Below are 25,683 nucleotides of genomic sequence, written 5' to 3' on the forward strand. Positions count from 1 at the left end.
TGGCGATGTTAATTAAATCCGTTTGTCATAGCCAAAGCTCTTGTTTGTTCTACTGAATTTCTGTAAAGCTGGATCCAAGCAACTGTAGGAGAGATAAAACTGTAAAGCATAAAAATGCAACTAATTACCTGTTTTTCTAAGAAAAAAAATAAGAGCATCTTGGTCTGAATGTTACCATTTTTAATTTTGGCAAATGTGTGCAAGTACTGTGAGTCTTCCTATACCTCTCATGGGCAACCAATGAAGATGAATTTTCAGCTATTTCTTGTATTCTTCAATTTACCTATGCAATGCCTATAGCATGCAGTGGTGGTACAAAAACTGGTACCTTAATTCACTTGGCTAGTAAACTGTAAAATCACAATTTTAATGTATACAAAGCTATACCAGTATTCATCATTTTGAATTTACTTCAAATTCACTCCAGAAATAACCACACATCCTCTAGTATTAGGGAAAAAGTAGTTGAGTCTCCCTAGTGGCCCTATTGCTGTTAACTGTCAGACAAACATGATATTCTGTAAATATACCAACATTTTTTTGTTTGTGTGTGCATATCCCATTGATTTCTGGGCCCTTCAGCCTTTCTGCCTTCCTTCAAGGGAAACAAAATTTACCTACTCAAGCAATAAAGGATTAGGTCTGGGCTCTAGATCTGCTAGATCTTTTATGGTTTCTAATGCCTTTTTATTTGAATTTTCTAAAGTTAATTTTTCAGCTTCGTTAGGTTTGGCCCATGTTAACTCCCTGGGCATACTTAAAGGTGCATCTCTCTGAAGGAAAAGATATAACAGACTTACAGAAAGTTAGGGGGGAATATGGCATTCTGCATATGTAGAACTAAAACAGTTTAAAGTTTAAAAACTTGGCTTCTCTGTATAAATTTAAGTGATTCATCCTTTATGATATCTCACTGATTCTGAAGGGATACGGAAAGCAAAATAAACTGTTACCCTATTGGCAAAACTTCAGTAGCATTCTAATTATTTGGAGAAAGCTACTTTCTAAAGAACACTACACTTATGCAAGCTTTCAAGTGAACTGATGAATTAGTCAAGAGATTAATATTGAACCTCTGTTCAGTTCATTACATTTAATTCAGCCTCCAAGGAGTGTGACCAGGTTTCTTCTGGGAGGAATTGCTGTACTTCCAGAGGGGCACATCATGAAGAAAACAACTGAGAACAGTCCAAATGGTTGGAAGTTTTAAAAATTATAGGCATTTTGGAGTTGGGGAAGAAGTGAAGCAGTCTTTAAAAAGCAGTGTGTTGCTATATCATTAGGACTCAGTCTCTTTTGAGAAATTTACTGGTTCCATGTCAGCGCTTAGTTTTGGCAGCTTGATCATCACTCCCTTATTCTGTTTTACCGCACATCCCATTTTCTTACTGCCCGTGTCGTCCTGCAGGATTGGATGGGCAGAGTGTAGTTGGCGGTGGTTGGTTCTCTACGTCCTCCCCATATGTTGTCCATTTAATTCATGAGCACTGAATCCTCCGAAGTGTGCTCTGCCTTGGGAAAATGGACACATGTACAGTGATACTGGAATAACTAAGTGTGCTTTTTTTGCAGAAAAAGCTGGTGATCCAGGGGAAACAAATTGCAATGCACTACAGCAATCCCAGGCCTAAATTTGAAGATTGGCTTTGTAACAAGGTAAGACATTGTTTTTGTAAAGGGGAAGTAGTGCTAATTAGTTGTTCTAGTGAGTCACATGAACATATGTTAAGGTGACTTTAAATTTTGGTAAGGGTAAATGCTACTGACTTAACAACAAAATGTGAGTAGAATGCCATAAACTGAACAGAAATCCATAAGAAGGGAATTAATCTTCTTATTAAGAAAGGATTGAAAGAAAATCACTATTATAGAAATTTGTGCTGTGATAAGGCAAAAGATTCTTGTGACTTTTAACTTTGTATATTCTGTAATAGCAAGAATTTGACTGGATTAGAGTTGAGAATTGCTGTGTTGAGGGTAGCTGTTTGCAAATTTATATACCACCTTTCCCTAGATGACAAAACCTGGTGCCTAGGGTGGTTTACAACACCAAAAGTATACATGATTGAAAGACTAACTCAACAGTAGCCATAAAAACTGAAAACCTAGAACAGCAGCCATAAAATACAAAGTTCTCAAGTTAATAAAAACTCCAGTAGTCCCCTCCCTATATTCTCATTCAACCATCAAAAGTCATTCAAAAGAAGCCTCCAAGCCCTGTTGGAAAGTGTCCAGGGAAGGGGCTGATTGGGTCAACCCCAATAGCTAGGGTATAGACAGGGTATAAATATAGTAAGTAAATAATCTGAGAGGGAATGTTGTATTTGGAAGGCTACCACTGAGAAGGCCCTTCTTGCCACCACCCCTTGCTTCAGTCAAGGATAGTACACAAAGAAGGGCCACCACTGGAGCTCTAAGGGAATAAGCTGGTCTATGTGGAAGAGAGTGGGCCTTCTGATATTCTGATGTCAGGTCTCCTCAGTCCATGTTGAAGCATTTAGGCCCATGATTATATGAATGACTGAAGATGTGTCTGTGCACTGTCAGTATTGCAGTTCCTAATTCTTGGTAAGTCTCCTAGAGGGATCAGTATGCTTTCCAGATTCTGCAGTTCTACAATTAGGTGCTTTAAAATAGAGTTGGCATTACCTTTTATGAGTTGGTTAGATATATCAGAAACCAAGATAAAGTTCTTTTAAAAAAAGATAAAACCGCATTATTAAGGACAATAATGTATTGAACTGCAGATCTTGATAGGTTTCAGTGAAAAGAATGAATCCTTGGAGCTGGTGAAGATGGCTGTCTTAAAAAAATTGTGATTTTTGAATTAACAATTGAAATTGTGAATACAAGTGTATACAAGTGTCTGCTTGTGTAAGCAGTGTAAAATTTGAAGTTGGAATACATGGAATATGGTAGTTTCTTTTGTGCTTCAAAGAATCACATGATATATTTCTAATAATTGAAGTAGCTGCTGCAGTCTTCCATTTGTCCCTATTTCAGACAATGGCAAGAGTAGTGAGAGAACGATGAATCCTAAATTTAAACAAGGGGATAAGCATTAGTTGGCTTGTAAAGATGCTAAAGAATGGGAGTCCTTGCTTCTGGGTAAAACCTGGGTAAAAAACTGGGTATACATTTGGTATACTATATGCAAGGATTTGCAGATGACAGTTTTAGAATCCCTTCTCTTTATATTGACATCTGAGACTCACTTTGAATACTTCCCTTGTGTATTTCCACAAAAATGCTGCTTAATAGTGACAATTTAAACCTTTGGCTAGAGGGATTAGGAAATTGGCATGCCTGAAATACCTTGGCCTTTGACATTTTTCCATCAGTGTCTTACAGAGTGGATTGTAGAAAAGTTAATTCTTGACTAGATACAGAGCACAGTGCTAAATCTTTAAAATTAACAGTGCCAGGACATAAAGCGTCCCCTAAAGATTGTCGGACAATAATTGTTGTGGTTCACTGTGATCAAAGGGCACTCTGCATATGATGCCATAGAAGTAATACACTGTATCTATGAACTGGGTTCGTATGACACTCAACCCATTGGCTTCAAGAATTTGCCTTAGTTTTTATGCATATAGTAATCTTGTAGTTACTGTTCTTAACTGTTTGCCTTGAAAGTAATTGGTTTATATGTGGCATGTCCTACAGCATGTTTAACCAGATGTGTAATCTAAAATGTGCTGGGTTTGTTTGTTTGTTAGTGCTGCCTTTACAACTTCAGGAGGCGACTAAAATGCTTCCGTTGTGGAGCAGATAAATTTGGTAAGTTATATTTGAGTAAGTTAGATACTTTTTCATGATTCTAAACTATACATATAATTCCTTTTCCACTGTGGTAGGCATCTCTTGAGAGTTGTCATAATCCTATTTTGTGATTCAATGCATTTCCCCCTTTTTTAAAGATTCAGAGCAGGAGTTACCACCTGGAGGAGCTGAATCTGTTCAGTCTGTGGATTACTATTGTGACAGTGAGTAAAGTCTCCTCTTTTAAGGCTTCCGTTGCACCGTGGGATTGACTGTATCCCAAGAATATGCCAACTCTGTCTTGTATACTTTTATATAGTAATATTTATAGACTGGTTTAGAAAATGTTTCTCTCGTGAAGGCGAAATACCTGATAAGCAACATGAAGTGCACTCATTCCCCTAGAGCAGGGGTCGGCAACCTTAAGCACTCAAAGAGCCATTTGAACCCATTTTCTGGAGGAAAAAAAACCTCAGGAGCTACAAAACCCTTTTGACATCTAAAATGAAGATAACACTGCATATAGTTTTTTTTTTTACCTTTATGCTCTTATAGGTCCCATTTTTATAATGTAGCCCCCTCTTGTAGCTTTTAGTTAGTTTTGTCATACATTCTTGTCCTGTGTTTTCAGACGCCTGGTCCTCTATGGTGTTTTGCCTGATTCCAAGGCCATTCTCTGCCTGGAGAATTATGCCCACTTTAAGCAAATTAGCTCCCCTTCTTTCCCCCAGCAAATGACCCTGGTTCTGTCCTGCACTCCTGCTGGATCCCACCTCCAGGGTAGCTCACCTGTTCAACCTGCAGAGGTCCTCTCTCCTGCCAGCAGCCTCCCACCACTACAGCAGACCCTGGGTCCTCAGCAGGTCTTGGGCACAGCAGCCACACACCAAACACCAGTGTCTCCAGCAGTCCATTAGTCACAAAGTCAGTCAGAGCATCCAGGGCAGAGTCCAAAGTCAATAAGAAAAGTCACAGTCCAAGATCAGATTCCAAAGTAAATCAGTCAGAGTATCCAAGTCAATAAGCCCAGTCAGTCTCCTCTCCAACCTGCACTCCTTCTACAACCCACACCCCCTTCCTCAGGTGCTCCTTATATCCCTGAAGGCCCTATTGCCTTCAAGTGGCTGCAGCTGTGCAGCACACTCTGCTGGATGCCCAGGCCTTACCCTTAAAGGGGCCACTGCTGACACCACATCTACCTCCTCACCAGATCTTCCAGGATTCCAATACATATGGCGGTTATGACATCTGCTTATCTTAAATGGATACTAAAGAACTCCCCCCACCTTCCAGAGGCACCCTGCTGGAAGGAAAAAAGGACACAGACTCCAGGCATGGGGAAGCCAGAGCTGGGGGGGAAGGGGGGGCAACCACAGGCCAGCTTCTGCCCTGCCTGCCCTCACTCAGGCTGCAACCCTCTCCACACTATCCTGAGAGTAAGCCCATTGGCTACAATGGGACTTCTGAACAGACAAGTTGGTTGGAGCTCTCAGGCTGCAGTCCTCTCCACACTTTCCTAGGAGGAAGCCTCACTGACTACTTGTGAGTAGACCTGCATAGGAGGGGGCTGAGGCTGCAGCCCTCCACACCTTCCTGGGAGGAAGCCCCACTGACTACAGTGGGGCTTATTTGTGAGTAGACCTGCACAGGAGGAGGCTGAGGATACAGCCCTCCACACCTTCCTGGGAGTAGCCCAGGGACTACATTGGGGCTTACTCTGGAACAGACCTGCACTGGCTCCCACTCACCCATCCTTGCGCTTGGCCTTGAGCAGGCTTCAAGGCTGCCATCCCAGGCACCCTTTCCTGGGAGTAAGTTCATCCGCTGTAATGGGGCTTACAACTGAGTAGACACACATAGGAGCAGGCTCCACGACTGCAATCCCAGACACCCTTTCCTGGGAGCAAGCTTCATCCACTGTAATGGGGCTTACTACTGAGTAAACACACAGGATGTCTCCTCTGCTGCCTCTCCTTGCACTGAGTGGGGACCTGCTCAGGGAAAGGCGGGCTGCAAGGGCTGAGGAGGAAGGCGGCTCAGGATTGGCTGGTGATCAGCCAGTAAAGGGCCCTGAGCCATTCCAATAGAGAAAGCCAGGAGCCTGCTGGATGCTGATTGGCTGAGCCTGCTGGAGAGTTGGGGAAGGGAAAAACGGAGCTTAAGCCTGCAGAGCGGGCAAAATTGAAAAGGGAAACCAATGTGGGGCAGGTGAGGGTGAAGGGAGAGGAGGGCAGTGAGCTCAGGGGGCGGAGGGAAGCAGCCTGCCCTCCCAACACAGGTGCCTCCTGTCACCCCCTTTGCCACTTTCACCTGGAGGAGCCGCAGCAGACAGCTGAAAGAGCCGCATGTGGCTCTAGAGCTGCAGGTTGCCGACCCCTGCCCTAGAGTTATATGATGGTTCTGGTTCATGGCAATGATAAGTTTAGACTTAATTCTGCTGCAGCTTTGAGGGCTTCTCTTCTCTCACTCTTGTTCTCCTAGTTGTTCACTGCAGTAGCTTTTTCTGTGTGTCATCTTGCATTCCTTATCAGGTCATGGCCCACATCACACCCTCCATTTTTTTCTCCCATCCACATTGCTTTTTTCCTTGAGAATTTGTTTCTTCTCTTACACTTGGATTCTGCTGCCTTCACTCCTTTCACAAGTCTCCTATGACCTCATCCCTCACTGTAACCATTTTTCCTTTCATTGGTGTCACCTGCCCATTTAAAGGCAAGATTTCCTCTCTACAACTTCATTTATGTACTAAGAAAAGCTTCAGGATTCAGTGGGTTAGGGCTAGGACATTTTTTTTGTGGACATTTTTTCTGAGATATGGGGATATCCCATGTGTCTTCCCTGCGTGTCAGAAGATCTCCCAGGCACAACCAAAGGCACTTCTGATTGCATCCAAGAGGTCCTCTGAGGCCTTCTAGCCATGGATTCAGCATCCTAATCCAGGATGCTGAGCCCAAGGATAAGGAGAGTGTACTGTATTATGGATTTTGTGTGATGGGGATACTTGATTTATAGTCTCATGGGAGAAGAGGTATTGATTACAAAATACAAAATCGGGCCTACAAAATTGAGGGTCAGAAAAGTTTTTCCCAAACTTTATGGTGGTTTGATATGAATTTGGAGTACTGATTCCAAAAATGGCATCCATTTTGCCCTATCATGTCTAGTTTTGGAGATATAGTATAGTCTCATTAGTGAATGGTTCAAGCAGCTTCTTCATGAGGAAGCCATGGTGTAGGCTTCCACACTAGACTAAACATGATAGGCAAAACGGATGCCATTTTTGGAATCAGCACCCCAAATATACCAGGAATTGATGTAACGTTTAAGGAAGTAAAATGTGTGTTGGCCTGTGTTATTGCTGAAAGTTGGTTAAATTCAAATGTGCTTGACATTTGTTCAAATAATAATAAATAATAATAAACTTTATTTATACCCCACCCTTCTCCCCAAAGGGACCCAGGGCGGCTTACAACATGTTAAAAACAGATTAAAACATAATTTAACAAATAGATAAAAACACATTAACAAATGCAGAACATATGACTAGTTTTTAAAGAAGCAGACATGATTTCAGGAGTCTGTTTTCATCAGACGTTGGTTATACTAATCCTTATTTAAGTTCTGAAAGAAAGCACAGTTGTAACAACTTCTCGTTTGTTTCCCTAGCTCTAATTCTCCGAAACATAGCTCCTCACACAGTAGTGGAATCAATCATGACTGCTTTGTCACCATACGCTTCACTGGCAGTGAATAATATTCGACTTATCAAAGACAAACAGACCCAGCAGAATAGAGGCTTTGCTTTTGTACAGTTGTCTTCAGCAATGGTGAGGCTGTGTTTTATTTCACTTTGGTATCTGATTAAATGTTTCAATTGAAGAAATTAAGGTCCTATTTCCTAGTAATATCAGTTCATTTAGATATTCTGTACCTAACTGTTGCACCTTCTCTTGCTTTGGAGGGGTAGTGTGATTAAATTCTTTGGGATAACTTAAGTACCAGTTACATGGCTTGCATGGTATTAGTGGAGGCTGAGATATTCATTAGCTTAAACACTGAGGAGGCACCTCTTAAATGTGAGAAGAATAGTACAGAGTTTAGTCATCTTACCAGTGGTGGTTATGTTAGGCTATGAAATTCCCTTTATGGGAGGTAACAGAGCCTTGTCTACAGGTGCACACGACTTGCTGATCTTCAAGATTAAACTTTTCAGTGCCCTGGGTGTAATTCTTTCTCAGTGATAACCTTACCAGTTTGAGCTTTGCTTCATATGTTGTCCTCCAGGATGCTTCTCAGTTGCTGCAGATTTTGCAGAGTCTTCAGCCACCTCTGAAAATAGATGGCAAGACAATTGGTGTGGATTTTGCAAAGAGTGCCAGGAAGTGAGTTATATGTTGGTAACCTTTCTGTTTCATATTACATTACGTGTTTGTTGCACCAACTCCAAGGCATGAAACTGGAAATTTACGTTATTGCTTTGCTGCTCAATTCTCTCTGTCTTCAATATCAAACCTCATGAATAGGGGTTCTCTGTCACCCAGTGTAATCTGTCTACCTATGACAATTTCTGATTCTCCAAAGGAGAAAGAGGTTGAGGACAGGCAGGAACCAACATCAGGGTTTGGTGGAACAGTAGCCTTCCTTATTTTAGTAAACCACAGATCAGGCATCAGAATTTATTTGCAACTGAATATTGCTGTGTACAGATTCTTAATAGTATAGAAGAAACTTTGTGTATAGTGATATGGCAGGTTTGTAATTAAACCCCCCCAAACCCCTCAGAAAGTTGGGTCAGGCAGCCGCTTCTGCTGTCCGTCACCCCAGCAGGCTCTGCACCCTGTTTTCCGGGTGGAAGAAACTGCCAGCTTGACTTTGTGAGAAGATCAGCTCGAAAGATAAGAGGCTGCAGCCGGAATGGAAAGTGCCCCATGGAACAATTTTTCTGGATGCAGTGGTCCAAGGTTTGGAGACCACTGACTTAACATGCAAATTCAAAATCACCAGTGGTGGCTAAGGAAGTGGTTAAAAACATGATTGTGTTGCTTGCGAAAAATGTATTTAGTTTTTTGGCTTTTTGTTTCAGGGATTTGCTTCTTCCAGATGGTAATCGTGTGAGTGCTTTCTCTGTTGCTAGTACAGCTATTGCTGCAGCCCAGTGGTCGTCCACTCAGGTAAGGTATCTCTTCTAGAAATGTGTTGTTGGAAGGCAATCTCTAATGGTGACATAACTAATGTTTGAAGAGTTTGCTTGCTGTGTGATGTTTAACCATGTCTTTAAATTTGTAGCCTCAGAGTGGAGAAGGTGGCACTGTGGATTTCAACTACCTTCAACTAGGACAGGATGGTTACAGCCAGTACGCTCAGGTAGTTATGAACAGAATTACTACAGTGTTATTCAGTTCCAAGCATCTTTTATCCTGTACCACATAAGAACAACAGCGTGGCTTAATTTCTTGTGTTTGCAGGATTATCAGCAGTTTTACCAGAATCAAACAGGAACATCAGACACAGATACAGCTACAATATCTGGTAATAGTTTTCTCATATTACAGAAATGAACATTTTCCATGTTCTTATGAGTGATCTATGTGGAATTGATCCACTTTGCTAAAGATAGAATTTGTACAAATTCCACCTTATTGGGTCATGTTGGGCTTCAGAACCATTTGTATCCATCAGTGAATTAGTTCTTCTAATCTTGTCAGGCTAGGTTATAATAAAGTGTCTGATTTAAGCATGTAGTCCAGGGGTGTCCAAAGTTTTTGGCAAGAGGGCCACATCATCTCTCTAACACTATGACGGGCCGGGGAAAAAAAGAATTAATATATATTTCAAATTTGAATAAATTTACATACATGAATATATTGGCGATGGAACTTACATTATTGAATGAAGGTCTTGCAATAGCTCAAGTCCTATAAAAGGCCTTGAAAAAAGCAAGTCCAGCCTTTCCTTTGTTGTCGCTGCTGCATCACTGATGTGAAATAGCAAGCAGTAGACGGAGCCCTCGTCCCACAGCTCACGAGAAGTCAAGCAGTTGGCTGTTAAACTGAGAGTAGTTGCATCAGGCCAGTGTGGGCTCTAGCAAGTCTCCGGAGGGCCAGAGGCTCATTGGAGACTGGGGGCTCCCTGAGGGCCGGATTGGGAGGCCTCGAGGGCCGCAGGTGGCCCCAGGGCCGGGGTTTGGGCACCCCTGATGTAGTCGAATGGTGGCTAGTAAAGAACTGCATCACTTTTTTTAGTTCTTTTTTTTAGATTTTTAATTTGGAAAATTTGGTTTAAGATTCTAGAGGCCTTAATCTGTAAAGTAAGTTCACGCTGTCAGCAGCTAAGGTGGTAGAATGCTCTAGTGCAGTGGTTTTCAACCGCTGTGCCACGACACACTAGTGTGTCGTGAGATCAAGGAGTCAAGCAGCAGCTGCTCGCACAGGAGAAGTGACTGCTCAGAGCCTCATGCGGCAGCAGGCAAAAATGGGGTAGCCGTGAAAGGGCTTGGACGCTCCTGCTGTTGATGGCGCTTGTCCCGTGCGCTGATTGGGCAGGCAGCTAGAGAAGCCTGGAAGAGCTCCCGGCGGGCGGGAACGTGGAGGGAGTGAGGGCGAGCGGTGAGAGCAAAGAGGGAGTGAGAGCGAGCCTGATGGTGGAAGCAGGTAGGAGCCAGAAGCAGCTGGCTGGCAAGGATCCTGGAGAGACCCTTTTCCTTGCCTGCAATGCCCCAAAGTGACTCTCCCCTGGTAAGGCTTTAGCAGGAAGGGTGGTGGGCCACAATCCTATCCACACTTACTTAGGAGTAAGCCCCATTGATTACAATGGGGCTTACTTCTGAGTAAATGTACAGAGGCCTGGTTGGTCGCACTCTTTCTTGAATAAATGAGCAGGCAAGTGATGATTTTCTTCCTCCCCACCTCCTCCCCTCCTGCACACATCCCCTCATCATAATTGCAGTTAACCACTCTGACTGCCCTTCCCCACCCCTCCCTCTTCCCCACCTTCCAAAATTCAAAACCAGTTGCTTCCCATTCATTCTCTCTCTCCCCCTCCCCCCACCCCATTGAATCCTGCACTTGTTTCAGCCACATCTCCTCACTGTTCCTCCAGTATGCTCAGTTGCATCTCTCTTTACCAACACCTCCTGGCGTATCAGAGCATATCAATTGATAACAGTTTGAACAGACCTGCTTCAAAACCTTTCCAGAAACCACATACACCTCCCACTCCAAGCTTCTTGGGAATTTCTTTCATTGTCATGTAATGATCTAAGGCTGCAGTCCTAACCATACTTTCCTGAGCGTAAGCCCCATTGAACAAAATAGGACTTACTTCTGAGTAGACCTGGTTAGGATTGTGCCCTTAGTTATATTAATTAAATTAATTGTAATGTAATAATGTAATTAAGAACTAGTAGTGTGCCTTGACAACTTTAGTGCCTTGTCAGTGTGCCGTGACAATTAAATTAATTGTAACGTAATAATGTAATTAAGAACTAGTAGTGTGCCTTGACAGCTTTAGTGCCTTGTCAGTGTGCTGTGACAAATATATTCTGCCCTTAATGTTTTCTGTGTAGGAGAGCTGAAATACTTTAGTAAATTGAGTAACAGTGCAATTCTAATTTGCGCTGGAGCAGGCAAGCCAGCTGGCCTGCGCTGCATCCATTGCATGTTTGGGGCCAGAAGCGGCACAACCCAAGGCAAGGGGTCTACTCAGATTTGCGCCATCTGACAGAGCGACTGGGAATGGGGTCAGAATCTGGCATAATCAACTCCTGAGTTGTTTGCGACACCCCTGGGTTGGCGCAGATGACGTGTGCTGACCTAACCCAGGGATTAGGATTGCATCCTAAGTCCCGTTTAAATACGATGGTTCTTAATTTTGAGTGGACATATATAGGATTGCAACCCCTGGGGGCTGGGGGATAAGAATAGGCCCTCAGTTTGGCTGTACTTGTCGTAAGAGGCGACTAAACAGCCACCGGGTAGATGGGACTCATTAGCCTGGGAAGGCAGCTCATCTGAGAGAAGGAAAACTCTGATCCCAAACCTCCACTGTCTTGTGGCTACATTCAGTTATGGAAAAGGCTTCAGGAGTCAACCTCGAGGCAAAATCTGGAGCCGGAGTCGCTGAGGCAGTTCATGGCTGAACACAGTCATGTTCTGGCAACTCCTGCGACGTCGCTGGAACCAACCGTATTGGCCTCTGCCTTTCCATTGGACCATTTCAGCGAAGTGGAGAGGGGGGATTTGCTGCATGGGTAACAGTCTATCCTCCATATCTACTCTACCCAGGCTTTGTGCTCTGGAGGACACTTTGTTCCAGAACCACCATTCAGAGCGCCATACCATAGTCTTCCGAGACTGAAGGATGCCAAGAAAAAAAAAAAATATAGGATTGCACTGTAAATGGAGTTTCGGTAGTTTGACTAATGGAGTGCTGTACTCTGTACTTCTGTTGGTTTTTCTTGGAATTCTTAACAGACTGTGTGTGTTGACAGGTGCACCAGTTGCAGCTACTACTACAGCAGCAGTTGTTTCCCAGAGTCCTCAATTATATAATCAGCAGACCAACTCGCCTGATTCTCCGGTAAATCCGAAATACCTTCTCTCTGACTCTGATTCTTTCCCTGGTTGCAGACAGTTTCACTTAGTATGGAGTTGTAATACATTCAGCATAATTTAAAATATAAATGATCAAATTGTGTGTTCAGTGGTCCCTCCTTATCCACAGGCTCAGCATCTGGATATGAGTATCCACAGAAACCAAGCCTGTAACTGGAGGGCCTCAGAGGTGACCTCCCTGTGCACGCAAGGCCTCCTGGATGCTTCTAAAAGGCACTTAGATTTTGAGTAGACTCGTGCAGGGGACAATTACTTCACACACTCACGCTTGTGTGCACACTCCCCTGTGACCTTTAAGTCTTTTAGGAAGCATGTTTTAACTGCATGATAATTGCAGAGTTGCAAAAAGACTATTGACTCTTGATTAATTGCAGTAACTTTTGAAATCCAGCTCTTCAATTGATCTTTGTTTCTCAGACACAGGCAGCACAGCCAAGCACTAGTGCCCAGGTTCCATCAACTTCTTCAACTGGTGTAGTCCCTGGTACCAAGTATGGTAAGCAGTCTTTACTACTACTAAATTATAAGTGAGCATGTCATCATGTAGGAATGCATAGCGTTTTTCTTGACTTACTCTTTCACATCCATATTAATAGCAGAGTCATTTCTAGGAAGAAAGTAGCTTATAAGTACAATAGCTTGCTTTCCGTTTTTGCTGTAATTCAGATGAATTAAAAAAAACAAACATCTTTAATAGCCCTTCTTAGTTGGGGGTAATGAGGGGTGTAATTTTGAGAGACAAAATGAAAGGGCAACAGTGTTGCTGAAAGAGAGGGACTATAGAAAGGGCACAAGTCAGAGTGCTTATTAACTGTTGTCATATGTGAGCAGAATGCTTCTGCTGTACTCTAGACTCACTTAAGCCTGTATCCAAGAGACAGCACCTAATTAAAGGCTCTTCTAACTAATTCTCTCTAAGATAATATACTAATCCAGCAAGATGGTATTGTTCCAAGGACCATTGCTTTAATGTCTTATTAGCAGTCAGCAGTTATTTTCTTGGCAATCTCTAAATACAGTAGTATTCCCATATCCGTGGGTTGTATGTTCCAAGACCAACTGCGGATGCCCAAAACTCCGGGTAGTAGCAAACCCTATATATAGTATTTGTAGATTCTGGCCTTTAAGATCAGATTGGTAGCCTGCTTGGCTGACTGGCTCATTGGCTACTCCCATGTTGACAGCTGCCTAAGTGTCTCTTGGGTGTAGGGAGTCGCCAGGTGGGGTGCTGTGAGAGACAGAGGGAGGCGCAGGGGCTGAGTTTGGTGTTGATGCCACCGAGTGTGGTGATAGAGGGAAGCCAGAACCTGCAGCCACACACTGTGTTTTAAAGGACAGCACTGGTGGGCCAGGGAGGAGGAAGGAAGGAGGAAGTGGGGTGCACTGCTTCAAAAAGTTCCAAGAACTATCTGGAAATTTTTTCCCAATATTTTTCATAAGCAGTTGGTTGAAACTACTTGTGCAGGACCCATGGATACAGAGAGCTGACTGCAATGGTTATTTTACTGGAGCAATGTTATAACAGTTCACACTTTCACTTTACAGCCGTGCCAGATACTTCTACGTATCAATATGATGAATCATCAGGTTTCTATTATGATCCTGTGACAGGGCTGTATTACGATCCAAACTCCCAGGTAACAGGATTCTATTTGCAGCTGTAATTTGAGTACTCCAAGTAAAAATCCTTTTGTCCACAAAAGTTCTGTGGGCCTCTGGAAGGGAGCAGAGTGCCAATCAATGCTGGATCAGCAGTTGGGAGTGTCCTTGGCATCTGGGAAAAGGTCTTGAACAGCAGCTGACAGTAAACAGTTCTGTGTAAATATACCAGTGGTCTGACGGTATTCAGTTGGTGTGCATGCCCACCCTTAATATCCTAAAGAGGCCACCTGCCAAATAGGTTCTTGGCATTTGGTTGCACTTCATTTGGACATCATTTGAGGCAGACTTTTCCACAAAAGTTATAAAGGCCATAGCTCCATCCTGTTTTGCATGCCAAGGGTTCAAGGTTCAGTCCTGGGAAGTTTAGGTAAAAGGGGGAAAGACGCTTGCCTGCAACCCTTGATTGCTGCTACCATTTAAGATAGTACTAAGCTAAATAAACCATTGACCTGACTCATATAAGGCAGCTTCCTATGTTATGCACCAGAAATTGTCATACAATCTGGTGAACCCAGTTAGTCTCCTGGGCAAGTATTGTAATAATCTTGCACCATTTGCTTAATTCAAGCAGTTTTGTTGTGTGTTTGACAGCAGTGGCTGTCTCTGCATGGAAGTTGTATATGAAAGCATAAGGGATTTTGATTTCTCTCTCAGTATTACTACAATGCAGTAACACAACAGTATCTTTACTGGGATGGTGAGAAGGAGACCTACATGCCTGCAGCAGATGGCGCAACATACCAGCAAACTAATCAATCTTCCACCAAAGAAGGGAAAGAGAAAAAAGAGAAACCCAAGAGCAAAACAGCTCAACAGGTGATGATTAAAATAACAGCTTGTATATATAAGATCAAAACTTGCATGCTTGAAATGTAAATACAAATTATGATAATTTCATGTCTAAGTAATTTAGAATTGATAGAATTGACAGGTAGGGCAAGTAGTCACACTAGAGAAGAAGGGCTCTGGAAGAATGTGGCTGTGTTTACAATATAATATGTTTGCTGTATGCTTAAATAACTAGGTGAAACTTCTCTTGGATCTAGGCGCTATTTTAAGCCAGCTTTTAAATGGCAAGCTATTCTGAACATTTCCACATTCAGGTGTTTCAAACTAAATTTAGGTTATAATGTTAAAAGAGATCTTGTCAGTGGTGTTTTAATAGCCTGAAATGGAAAAATGGAAGAAAAAGGTTGTGGTGGTGTGTGCAGATATTAAAAGTGACATATGGGCACAGTCTAATGAGTGCTATTTTCCTGTACAGATTGCTAAAGATATGGAGCGTTGGGCAAAGAGCCTAAACAAACAGAAGGAGAACTTCAAGAATAGCTTCCAGCCTCTGAACGCAAGGGAGGAAGAAAGAAGAGAATCTGCTGCAGCAGATGCTGGTTTTGCTCTGTTTGAGAAAAAGGTAAAGGATTATTGACTGCTAGAACTTTGTATACAAAAGAAGACTGGCATGTGTTGTCTTTAGACTCATGAGTTACTACTTTTTTAGGGCGCCTTGTCAGAGAGACAGCAGATAATGACAGAGGTGATGAAGAATGGAGATGATGATAACCCACTCAAAGTGAGTGTACAGTAGCCTATACTGATATTTGTGCTTTTCAAGATTTCTGGTAATATGCCTGCTGCAGTTCACCTTGAAAAATAAGTATTGACCAATGACTGATTTGTCTTGTGGGGCCTTCTTTTAATTGGCATAAATTGTTACATCTGGATTAAAACTTGGTAAACTTGAATTCTTATCTTTAATGATGAGTTTGAGTTTAGTTAAATAGGTTCAGTAGTGGGGCTTGTATCTTTCAGTTTAGTTTTATCGACTTAACAAGAGTGCAAAAGTGCTTTTCTTTCAGAAAATTTCAGAAAAACTATGTTTTGGGGCCCCCTTGTCTCTGGAGTTGTATAGTCTGACAGAGCAATTTGCTACTTAGTTATTGATCTATAATTATTAAAATTTTCATTCTCTATGACAGCTCTCTTCTAAAGGTATTCCTTTTCTCGAAAGACAATTAGCCATATTTGGTTGCATTCCACACTTGTGTGAAAGATTTCACTGAGTTCTTATTATGTATCAAGTCTCTTTGAGAGTGAAATGGGATAGAAATATTTTAAAATGTTCAGAATTCCAAAAATGGTCCAAAATTTAATTAGCTGCCTCTTCTTAGCATATTACTTATATTTGGCAATGTAAGAGCAATGCTCTTTTGTGTTCTTGAGGTTCCTTGTACTTGAGGGTTTTGTGACAGGCACTTCATGTTTCCAGTGTGAATCATTTTCTGTCATTGCTCTTTGGTGGAATGTAAGAATACAAGAAGCTTGGCTGCTTTTTGCTGTCATCTGTTAATGTATTTGCTACTAATTTTGTACATTGCTTTTTTTAACAGCGTGGATTGGTGGCTGCTTATAGTGGAGACAGTGATAATGAAGAGGATTTCCTGGAAAGATTGGAGAATGAGGAAGAAAAGTTAACAGATTGGAAAAAATTGGCCTGTTTGTTATGTAGAAGGCAGTTTCCAAACAAAGATGCCCTAGTTAGGCACCAGCAGCTGTCCGATCTGCATAAGGTAGCTTGCTTTTTCAAAGTACTAAAATATGGTGGTGTAGAATTTTACGGTTGTATGTTAAAGACTATAAAAACAACTTGTTCTCTTAGCTCTGAGCTCAGAGGAGCATGGACAACTTGTCAGAAGGGTTTGGAACTGTAGAGATTCAGCCTGCCCCTTCCTCTACTATCTTTATCTAAACTAAAGCAACGGTTCCCAAACTCTGTGGGAGTTTGGGGACTGCTGTAAGTTCCTTGGGGGAGGGGCAAAGGCAGCAATGTGATCACTGCAATTGCGCTGCTGATGGGGATTAAAGGGGCTTTTTTGCTTTACCTGAGGCTATGCTGGCCTCCTGAGGGGTCCAGGGAGCCTGCGGACCCATCTGCAGGGTTCCCCGCACCTCCAAACTTCTGAAAATAATAAAAAACAGGTACTTCTGGTTTTACAACGAAACCAGGAAGTGTTGCTTTTTATTTTCAGAAGCTTGGAGGTGCAGTTAGCCCTGCAGAGGGGTCCACAGGTTCCCCAGACTCTTCCCCCCCCCCCCAGGCCAGCACAGCTTCAGGTAAGGCCAAAAAAGCCCAGCAGTAGTATGATCACATTGCTGCCTTTGCCCTCCCCCCACCCTTTAAAGGGGCGGAGACAGGGCTTCCCTGGCTGGGACGTCTAAACATCCTAGTTTGGGAACTTCTGAACTAAAGAGTAGTGGTCTTTTAGTGGTTTCATTCTTTGAAATGTGTTAGTAACATGTGTAATGGTTTTCACAAATATAGCTGTATTCTTTAAATTGGAAAACACAATAGTAGTTTGCTCTTAAAGTCTTTATGATCAGTTTTGATTATATTTCATAATTGTTTTCCTTGTAAAGCAAAACATGGACATCTACAGGAGATCTAGACTATCAGAACAAGAACTTGAAGCCTTGGAAATGCGTGAGAGAGAGGTTAGTGACATAAAAAAGAGATTGTACAGTTAGTGAGAATTGTTCACTTTTAAGTAATGACATCCCACAAACTTCTGTTATTATCTGAGATTTGAAAGTTTAAACATAGTACCAGTTCTTATAGTTGCAGAGACATAAATGGCAGAAATGTACTTTCAGGAAAGCATTTTGGAGGGAATTCTAAATTGAAATGTATAGTGGCTAGAACGGAGTAAGGTGGAAGGTTACTGTTTGACCTCTAGAGCCATAAGTACTTTGGCTTTTAACTTGGTTGCCTGGGATATCTGAAAGATGAAGGGGTATGTGTCTCATTTACTGGAAACTGTGCCCTGCTTTTGTGTGTGTGGGAGAGAGATTGATCTCAGAATTGTCAGTATCAGAAGGAAATGGTCAGTGCTGATAATACCGTCTCTGGTTTTATTACATTGTCCCCAAATGGTTGCTGTGAACATAGTTTCCATATTAGTTGTGGGAATCTTGCTCAAAATTTGGAATTAATCTAATTTCAGATGAAGTACAGAGACAGAGCAGCTGAAAGACGTGAGAAGTATGGCATCCCAGAGCCACCAGAGCCAAAGCGGAAAAAAGTATTTGATGCAGGCACTGTGTATGTATTTGAAAGATGCTGCAACTGTTTTTGGAACAAATTCTCCCTAACTTTCTTTGGCTTAACTATATGCTATGTTTCTATAGGAATTATGAGCAGCCCACAAAAGATGGTATTGACCATAGCAATATTGGCAACAAAATGCTTCAGGCCATGGGATGGAGGGAAGGTTCTGGATTAGGAAGGAAATGCCAAGGTATCACAGCCCCCATTGAGGTAAGCATAATTGACGTTTGTGTATAGGATACATTTCTGTACTCTACCAAATTGATTTTGGATTTTTTTTAAATTTTGTTGATCTTCAGAGGACCTGTCAGCTTTTAGAGGAAATTGACTATTCAACTGTGTTGTCCCTTAGAAGCTGCTGCAGCAGCTTCTGTCTAGCCCACTGTCTTAATGTCCCATAAAAGTTGCAAAATTGTTTTCTTTTGCTCAGAAATTGGGATGCTTCTGTGAATTGGTTGTATGCCATGAGCATGAATTTAACAGCTCTGCAGACCTTTTCATAACTGTACCTGTGGAAATATGGCTTATTGGGCTATGTTTTTCACTGCTTCAGCTCCTTGTTTTGTAGGTGTTTCTTGATAGCAATACAAAATAACCAGAATTAGAGATTAAGAAACAGTTGGGAAATTCTTACCTGGAAAGTGTTCAAGAGAGAAGTTTCTGTTGCTTTGGTAAAGAATTAAGCCTAAGCAGTGTTGTGATCTTTGTGTCTCACTTAGCTGAGCAAGATGCAGCTTCAGGAGTGGTGATGTTTGTGGTGCTTATTTCAATTTGCTAAAATGTTCATTTCCTTTTTCAGGCTCAAGTGAGAATGAGAGGAGCTGGATTAGGAGCAAAAGGTAGCTCTTACGGTGTCTCCACAGCAGACTCCTATAAAGATGCAGTACGGAAAGCCATGTTTGCCCGATTCACTGAAATGGAATAAGTTCTGTCCATCTTTTGAAGCATAAAAGGCACCGAGCATTTCACCTGTGTCCCAAACTGACTGTTAAAAACCTTGTGGCCTAAGAGACACGACAGAGTTTTAGTTATGCCTTGGGGTTAACCACTTCCATTTAAGGTTTTCCTTTCAAGCATGTAGTGCTTTCCTTGGTGGATTGTAGAACGTAAAGCACTGTAACCATGTTGGAAGAACATAACTAGACAGAAAAGGGGGGTGCTTTCCTTGGTGGATTGTAGAACGTAAAGCACTGTAACCATGTTGGAAGAACATAACTAGACAGAAAAGGGGGTGCTTCTTGTATATAGTGTAAATTCATGTGTTTGTGTTCAGAGGTTGGTGTAGTCTAAAAGCCACTCCTGTCCTGTGGAGCAGTTGAGGAAGTGTTAATGTGATTTGACACTACTGTCTCTGCTTACTTTGTACTGTTTCTCAGTTTTGGCAAAACTTTCCTGTACATTTTGTATATGTCTTTGTATAGACTTTTTGAAGGTTTTGATTCTAGATGCCAGTCCAGAATTCTTTGAAAAAGAAATAAAGCCTAAACCAAACTTTGTTTTTTCAATGGGAAGGTGGTATGCGGCGCATAAGAAATGACTTTTAGGGTCAAAGCACCTGAATGAACTTAGCATTAAGTAAGCACAAGTCTATCTGCCTTCTAGTCTGCTTTATAGATGTTGAGGAAAGGAAACCATGGGTTCATTTTCCTTTGAAAAACTTGGTTGTCTGTCTCTTGAATATGAGTTTCAGGAAAGTGAATTCCCACCCAATAATCTATATTATCTGTCTTATATGCAGACACGTCTATCTGCTACCACAAAAGCCCTTATCAGGAAAGGAAATCAATTGGCATAAACTTAATTTCAACCAATGCCAACAATATTTAAGTGTGATTGGTAGTGGAACATAAGAATTTGGGAGAGATTAAGGAGACAAATGTGCCAGCAAAATTCAAGTTGCATGTGACAGTAAGAAAGTACCTTCTGTTGCTACACAAGTAAATGCCTGTAGAATCTATTGCACTTAAATTCAGTGAATTTCCACCCTAATACAGGGCTTTTCAAACTGGGGCGTTGCGACGCCCCAGCCTGTGAGCCCTGGCCTGTTTCCTCTTAAAGGGCGGGGGCAACCTGGAGGCAGAGAGGAGGCAGCGGTGTGATCCCCAGGATCGCGCCACTCAGAGGGCTGCAGGGATTTGGGTCCACTTACCCGAGCCTCCTGTAGCCTCCTAGGGGGTGTGGGGAGCCCTGCATGAACTTCTGCAGGGTTCCCCGCAGCTTTGAAAGCGAAAGCAGCGATGCCGCCTCTGCTAAAGCGGAAGTGGAGTCCGATCGCTCCACTTTCACTTCTGAAGCTGCAGGGAGCCCTGTGGAGTTCGTTCAGGGCTCCCTGTGCCCCTGGGAGGCTGCAGGAGGCTCAGGTAAGTGTACCCAAGCCCCTGCAGCCCCCCTGAGTGGCGTGATCCTGGGGATCACACCACTGCCTCCCCCTGCCCCTGCTGCCTCCCCCCGCCCCCTCAAGAACTTAGAGCAGCTCAAATTCTCCCTGAGAATTTGAAAACCACTGACATAGTTTCTTTGTAATGGAGATGTGGAAGTACTTTTTGGGATGCAGAACAGTTGAGGGTAAAATATTAAGGAGTTTTTTCAGTTTCATACCTATTGTGTGGAGTGCTGCATTTTTCTCTTGCCTGTTGATGTCTCTCACGTTGCCTGAGTCTGGCAAGGATGGATCTATAAAGGGTGTAATAGTATTAATAATACTATTTACTAATACTAATAAATAAGCGATCAGAAACTACTTCCAGTTTTGCAATTGAAAACTGGAAGTGGTTTCTGATCACTTTTTTTAATCATACAGAGGCTTGGGGAACCCTGCCAACGGCTCTGCGGGGCTCCCTGCACACCCCCTGGAGGTTGGCGTTGTGGAAAGTAAGTGAAAACACCCTGTTCTGTCAGCCTGACAGCGGTGCAATCCTGGGAATTGTGTCACTGACTTTGCCCCTCCCCTGCAACAACTTGTCCCAATTCCCAAAACTCCCAAGGAGTTTATTTCCTAAACCAGTGGTTCCCAAACTTAGACTCAACTCTTAAACATTTTAGGTTACGTTTCTTTCAGGAGTTTAAGACAGGGGTCTCCAAGCTTTTTGACCAGAGGGCCGCATCAAATATTGCGTGGTGTGAAGGGCCGGGGAAAAAATTTCAATATAAAATTTAAATAACTAAGAGATGGAACTTAGATGAATGAATAAATGAATGAATGGGCTCATTCATTCAACCTATCTGGCCCTCAGAACACCCTCCAGACACAATCAGAGCACAGTTCTGGTCATGTTCAGTTGAGTGGCCAGAGGTTTCAGGGGACAAGAGGTTGGCCGCGGGCTGGAAAGAAGCTTGCTGAGGGCCACATCTGGCCCTGGGCCAGGTTTTGGAAACCCCTGGTTTAAGACAATATAATGAATTGCTGCATTAGTCAAAACTTTGTTGGGATGGGTACTCTTGGAATCTGTTTATTCATGCAATGTATTCCTACACATGTTTGTTCAGAAACAAGCCTCTTGTCCAGTTCTATGTTACTGGCAACAAATATTTGATCATGTGAACCATTTGATCCTATTTCATGTTCCATCCCAGCTTCAAGGGTAAGTGTATTGAGTAACAGTGGAGCTATGGTGACTTGTATCTTGCACTTCTACACACTGCATGGTCATGTAAAACTAAACTCCATAGAAGTGGTTTTTCAGCAGCTACTGTGCCACCTTGGAAGCTACTGTGCCACCTTGGAACCATATAAGCTGGGACATCAAAATGTGTTAACTCAAATGTTTAGATTTGTACATCCTGTGTATACACATCCAACGTGTATATTTTCCCTTTTAAATTTGCTTATAGGCTTATCAGTTTCCCATAAAGGATTTATAGGAGATTGTTGAAATCACATTTTTGAAGCTTTGCAAAATGCCCCTTTGTCATCTCACTCAGAAAGTTGTATGCTTAGTAATAGTGACCTCAAGGATATCACAGCTGAATTCATTGTCTACTGAAGCAACTTCATATTTCCAAACCAAACACTTTGGTGAAAATTTTTTAGGATTGAACAAAAACTGCAAGGCCCAGGGTTTCTCATGTTGCCGTATATCCATTCATCTGGGAGAAAAAGCAGACTTTCAGCATCTATCACTGAAGTGCACTTTAAAAAGGTGGGATGAAGGTGAAGTTACACAGATTATGTCTGCTTTGCAGAGGAGATCTTGGTAGAAAGGTATCTAAATTGTCCTTGAACAGGTAAATGAAAGATTCCTTGGGGGTTGCTAATTAAAGGGATTTTTAGAACACAGGGAAGAGAGCATCACTGCTCCTATACCTGGTCATCTGTTGTGAGGATACTGGTCATCTGCTGTGAGGATACTGTGTGTACATGAAAGAGTGTGCGAGAGTGACATGTAATCTAATTAATGATAGTAAAATTATAAACACAAAAATTTTGGATGTGAACCACTTGGTTGTGTTTTTAAACCAATTTGAAGTCACAATTGGGAGAGAAGTGAATACTGAGCAAATACTGAGCAATTAAATATGTTGTATTGTGAACTTATCACAGCCATAAATCTGTTAAAGAAGCTAATTGGAGTGATTATATATGCCTGTGCTTTTCAACCAGTGGTGCTAGTGGTACTTCACAGCACATACTTGGTCCCATTGCCATGGTGCCCATGTGGCAGTGCCTAACCTCTTGGGGAGTGGAGGTGGCTGGGATGGTTGTGCAGCAGTGGGCAAGATACAGCCTTCAACAGAAGGACCATGTGTGGAAGTAAGACTGCAGAAGCCCAGTTGGAGAAAGCAGCCCACTCCTCTGCACAGCCCATTCTTCTGCACAGGCAGGGGTGGTGCTTGCAAAAGGTGGTACTTGTATATATTAAGGTTGGAAAGCCCCGATATGAGAGACTAGGCCAGGTATGCACCTTGGCAGATCAAGCTCTGAGAGGGAGCACTGCTGATAGAGGGGCACTTTTTCAAGTGGCGACTCCAGTACAGCCATTTTTAACCACTGTGCCGTGGCACGCTGGTGTGCCACGAATTGTCCCCAGGTGTGCCGTGGGAATTTGGGAGAGGGTCATTTATCAGTAGGACCATTGGGGATGTGAGCCCCTATTGACAGCACAGTGTACCTTGTCAATTGTCAAAAAGCTGATGGTGTGTCTTGACCATTTTATTCCCATGCGAGTGTGCCGCAAGATGAAAAAGGTTGAAAATCACTGCTCTAGTATATAGCTATATAATTATAGACAAATCAAGGCAGAATTGTACCTGAGACGCAAGCATCTGCAATACCACAAAATACCCACTAGATGACAGTATATTTCCAATAAACCCAATCTACAGTGTTTTCCACCAGCTCCAGGCCTGGAGCTTTAGAGTTGATGAGAATATTCTTTGCTATGAGGGTTGCTTTGGGTCAATGCACACAATTAGTGGAGGTCATAGTTACCAAAGGATAAGCTTGCCACCAATCACAGGCCCTGCATTAATGTGATTAAAGAAAGCTTTGTCCACAATAGCTGATCTGTGATAGCCATTTCACATAGTGTATAACCTGACCGTTCTCCGGTATTTGCAGTTAATGATGAATGTGGTTGAATGTCTTGGCCTGTTGCTTTGCATATTTGCCATCTTGAAAGCCTGTTGTAAAGTGCTGTGTGGTGGCTATTCTGATGGTCTCTATCTCAAGTATGAACGGAAGTGAAAGCTCCAGCCTGGAAGCCCTACTTGCTACTCCCACAGATGTAAGGATAGACTTCATGGAGGGACAGGGATTATTGGGGGGGGGGGAGCTTTTAGTTAGACTAAAAGTTAGTTATTTACAGTTAGTTATTTACAGAAAAAGGCAGAAGTAACTAAACTATATTTACAAGCACTATTTCAGTAATTTAAATTGAACCCATTCATGAGAGCACTCACTGGTCAAGCTTCCTCCCTCCCAGATGCATCAGAGATGTATGGCTGCCCATTTTTTGCTCTATCAAGCAACTTCCTTGCCCACTCTGCTCCTGTTGTGGCTCCCATGGGAGAGCCATTGGAGTGTGTAGTGGTGAAAACATCAAAGAGTCTAATGCCACCTTAAAGGCTAACATGTTTATTATAGCACAAGCTTCCGTTGCCTCCAGTCCTCTTCATCAGATGCATGAAGTGCTATCCTCAGTAAGACGAGGGTGCTGGGACCAGCCCAAGATCTCTTGACCTCTTTGGTGGCATGTCAAATGCTGCCCCCCTTTACACAATGCTGTGCCAACCACTGCACCTCTCACTCTTGAGTTCTAGATCAGCGTCCTTGTCCCCCTCTGCATTGCCTCTGCCTCTCTAAACCCTTCTTCCTTTTCCAATCCAGCTAGTGGAAGAAGGAGAAGCAGCAGTGGAGGCAAGTAAGCGAATAGTGGTGGGCCCAACCTCCAATCTACTGCCTGAGGGCAATTGCTTCAGTTGGCCTCGTTGGTGGGCCAGCCCTGAACAGTACAGAGAAAAAAAGGAGAAAAGAGCAGACACAAGAGCAAGTGCAAAGGGCCTGCTCTTGTAGCAAGTTTAAAAACCTACAAGCTAAGCCTGGTGATAATTCCAAATTGGTGATAATCACCTTCTCAACTATAGCTGTTTGCATGCCACCCACTCATCCTTGTTGCCTCTTATACCTAAGGTGCCCTCAGATAACATGTGCAGTCAACATTCTCCCCCTACAAGTTCTCCCTCAACACTCTACATTCCCATAAAGCTTGCTTAATTTTTCAGTCTTCAGACCACACACAATGAATGCTAAGGGTGTGTGACTGCATTTGCTCCTGTATTACCCTTCTATGCTTCTTCTCCCATTTCCAGGGTTTATATTTAAGGCCTTCTACTGAGACCTCTCATTTTTGCTTATTCAACCCTATAAAGCACCGTCTTTTATTTTAGTTCCTGTTTTGCTTTTATATCCAACACAAAACCGAGTGAGACCTTGATGGACCTGTATAGATGAAGATAATAATAATTAATACTTTCCCACTAAATTACCTGTGTTTAGATCTAGCATTTCAAAACATTTAACAGAACCACAAATTGATCCAGTGTCTGTTTATACACTGTGTATGCTCCAGGGCTTTGGCTTGGCAATGGCTTTTGCCATTCACAAAATATTTGTGAAATTTTTGGGTAAATAAACATTCATTAATGTGTGTTTCACTTTTTAAAATAAAAGGCAGGCAGCCCATCCCAATGCACAAGAATATAGTGCATTTGTACAGTGCTTTCTAAGTGTTCAAAGCATTTACATTCATTATCATGATATAGTTTTACCTTGTAAAATAAGTAGTCCCCACATGATAATCCATAAAATAACCTATGGCTCAGATAACCATGGAATTACCTGTACTGATACATCTAATAACTCGAACAAGCTTATTCCCTGGAAAAAAGGACCACTGAGCACATCTTTGCAATATAGACATTGGTTAACAAACATATAAAATATCAAAGAAGGGAAAATATTTGCCATGGACTTCATCTGACATCCAGAGTTGATCCTTAAGCTGCTATAAAACAGAGTCGGAGGGAAAACCGATGACCTCACTAAAT

The 25,683-nt window shown here is 42.4% G+C and overlaps 1 protein-coding gene across 2 annotated transcripts in view; it reads left to right on the plus strand.

The window, feature by feature from the left end:
• The window catches only part of RBM5 (RNA binding motif protein 5), a 28,280-nt gene extending 8,651 nt beyond the window's left edge, over nucleotides 1-19,629 (plus strand). For both annotated transcript variants that reach the window (XM_066618504.1, XM_066618503.1), the window contains exons 7-25: nucleotides 1,573-1,656; nucleotides 3,720-3,780; nucleotides 3,921-3,986; nucleotides 7,429-7,589; nucleotides 8,047-8,144; nucleotides 8,846-8,933; nucleotides 9,049-9,126; nucleotides 9,228-9,291; nucleotides 12,251-12,339; nucleotides 12,792-12,870; nucleotides 13,920-14,011; nucleotides 14,691-14,852; nucleotides 15,301-15,447; nucleotides 15,535-15,606; nucleotides 16,424-16,603; nucleotides 17,451-17,525; nucleotides 18,035-18,132; nucleotides 18,219-18,348; nucleotides 18,938-19,629. In XM_066618504.1, coding sequence (XP_066474601.1) covers nucleotides 1,573-1,656; nucleotides 3,720-3,780; nucleotides 3,921-3,986; nucleotides 7,429-7,589; nucleotides 8,047-8,144; nucleotides 8,846-8,933; nucleotides 9,049-9,126; nucleotides 9,228-9,291; nucleotides 12,251-12,339; nucleotides 12,792-12,870; nucleotides 13,920-14,011; nucleotides 14,691-14,852; nucleotides 15,301-15,447; nucleotides 15,535-15,606; nucleotides 16,424-16,603; nucleotides 17,451-17,525; nucleotides 18,035-18,132; nucleotides 18,219-18,348; nucleotides 18,938-19,063 — 1,950 coding nt within the window. In that variant the 3' untranslated portion in view covers nucleotides 19,064-19,629. The remainder of the gene's footprint in view (nucleotides 1-1,572; nucleotides 1,657-3,719; nucleotides 3,781-3,920; nucleotides 3,987-7,428; nucleotides 7,590-8,046; nucleotides 8,145-8,845; nucleotides 8,934-9,048; nucleotides 9,127-9,227; nucleotides 9,292-12,250; nucleotides 12,340-12,791; nucleotides 12,871-13,919; nucleotides 14,012-14,690; nucleotides 14,853-15,300; nucleotides 15,448-15,534; nucleotides 15,607-16,423; nucleotides 16,604-17,450; nucleotides 17,526-18,034; nucleotides 18,133-18,218; nucleotides 18,349-18,937) is intronic.
• The last annotated feature ends 6,054 nt before the right edge of the window (nucleotides 19,630-25,683 follow it).

The sequence above is a fragment of the Tiliqua scincoides genome, chromosome 2, assembly GCF_035046505.1.
Source record: "Tiliqua scincoides isolate rTilSci1 chromosome 2, rTilSci1.hap2, whole genome shotgun sequence".
Lineage (NCBI taxonomy): Eukaryota > Metazoa > Chordata > Lepidosauria > Squamata > Scincidae > Tiliqua > Tiliqua scincoides.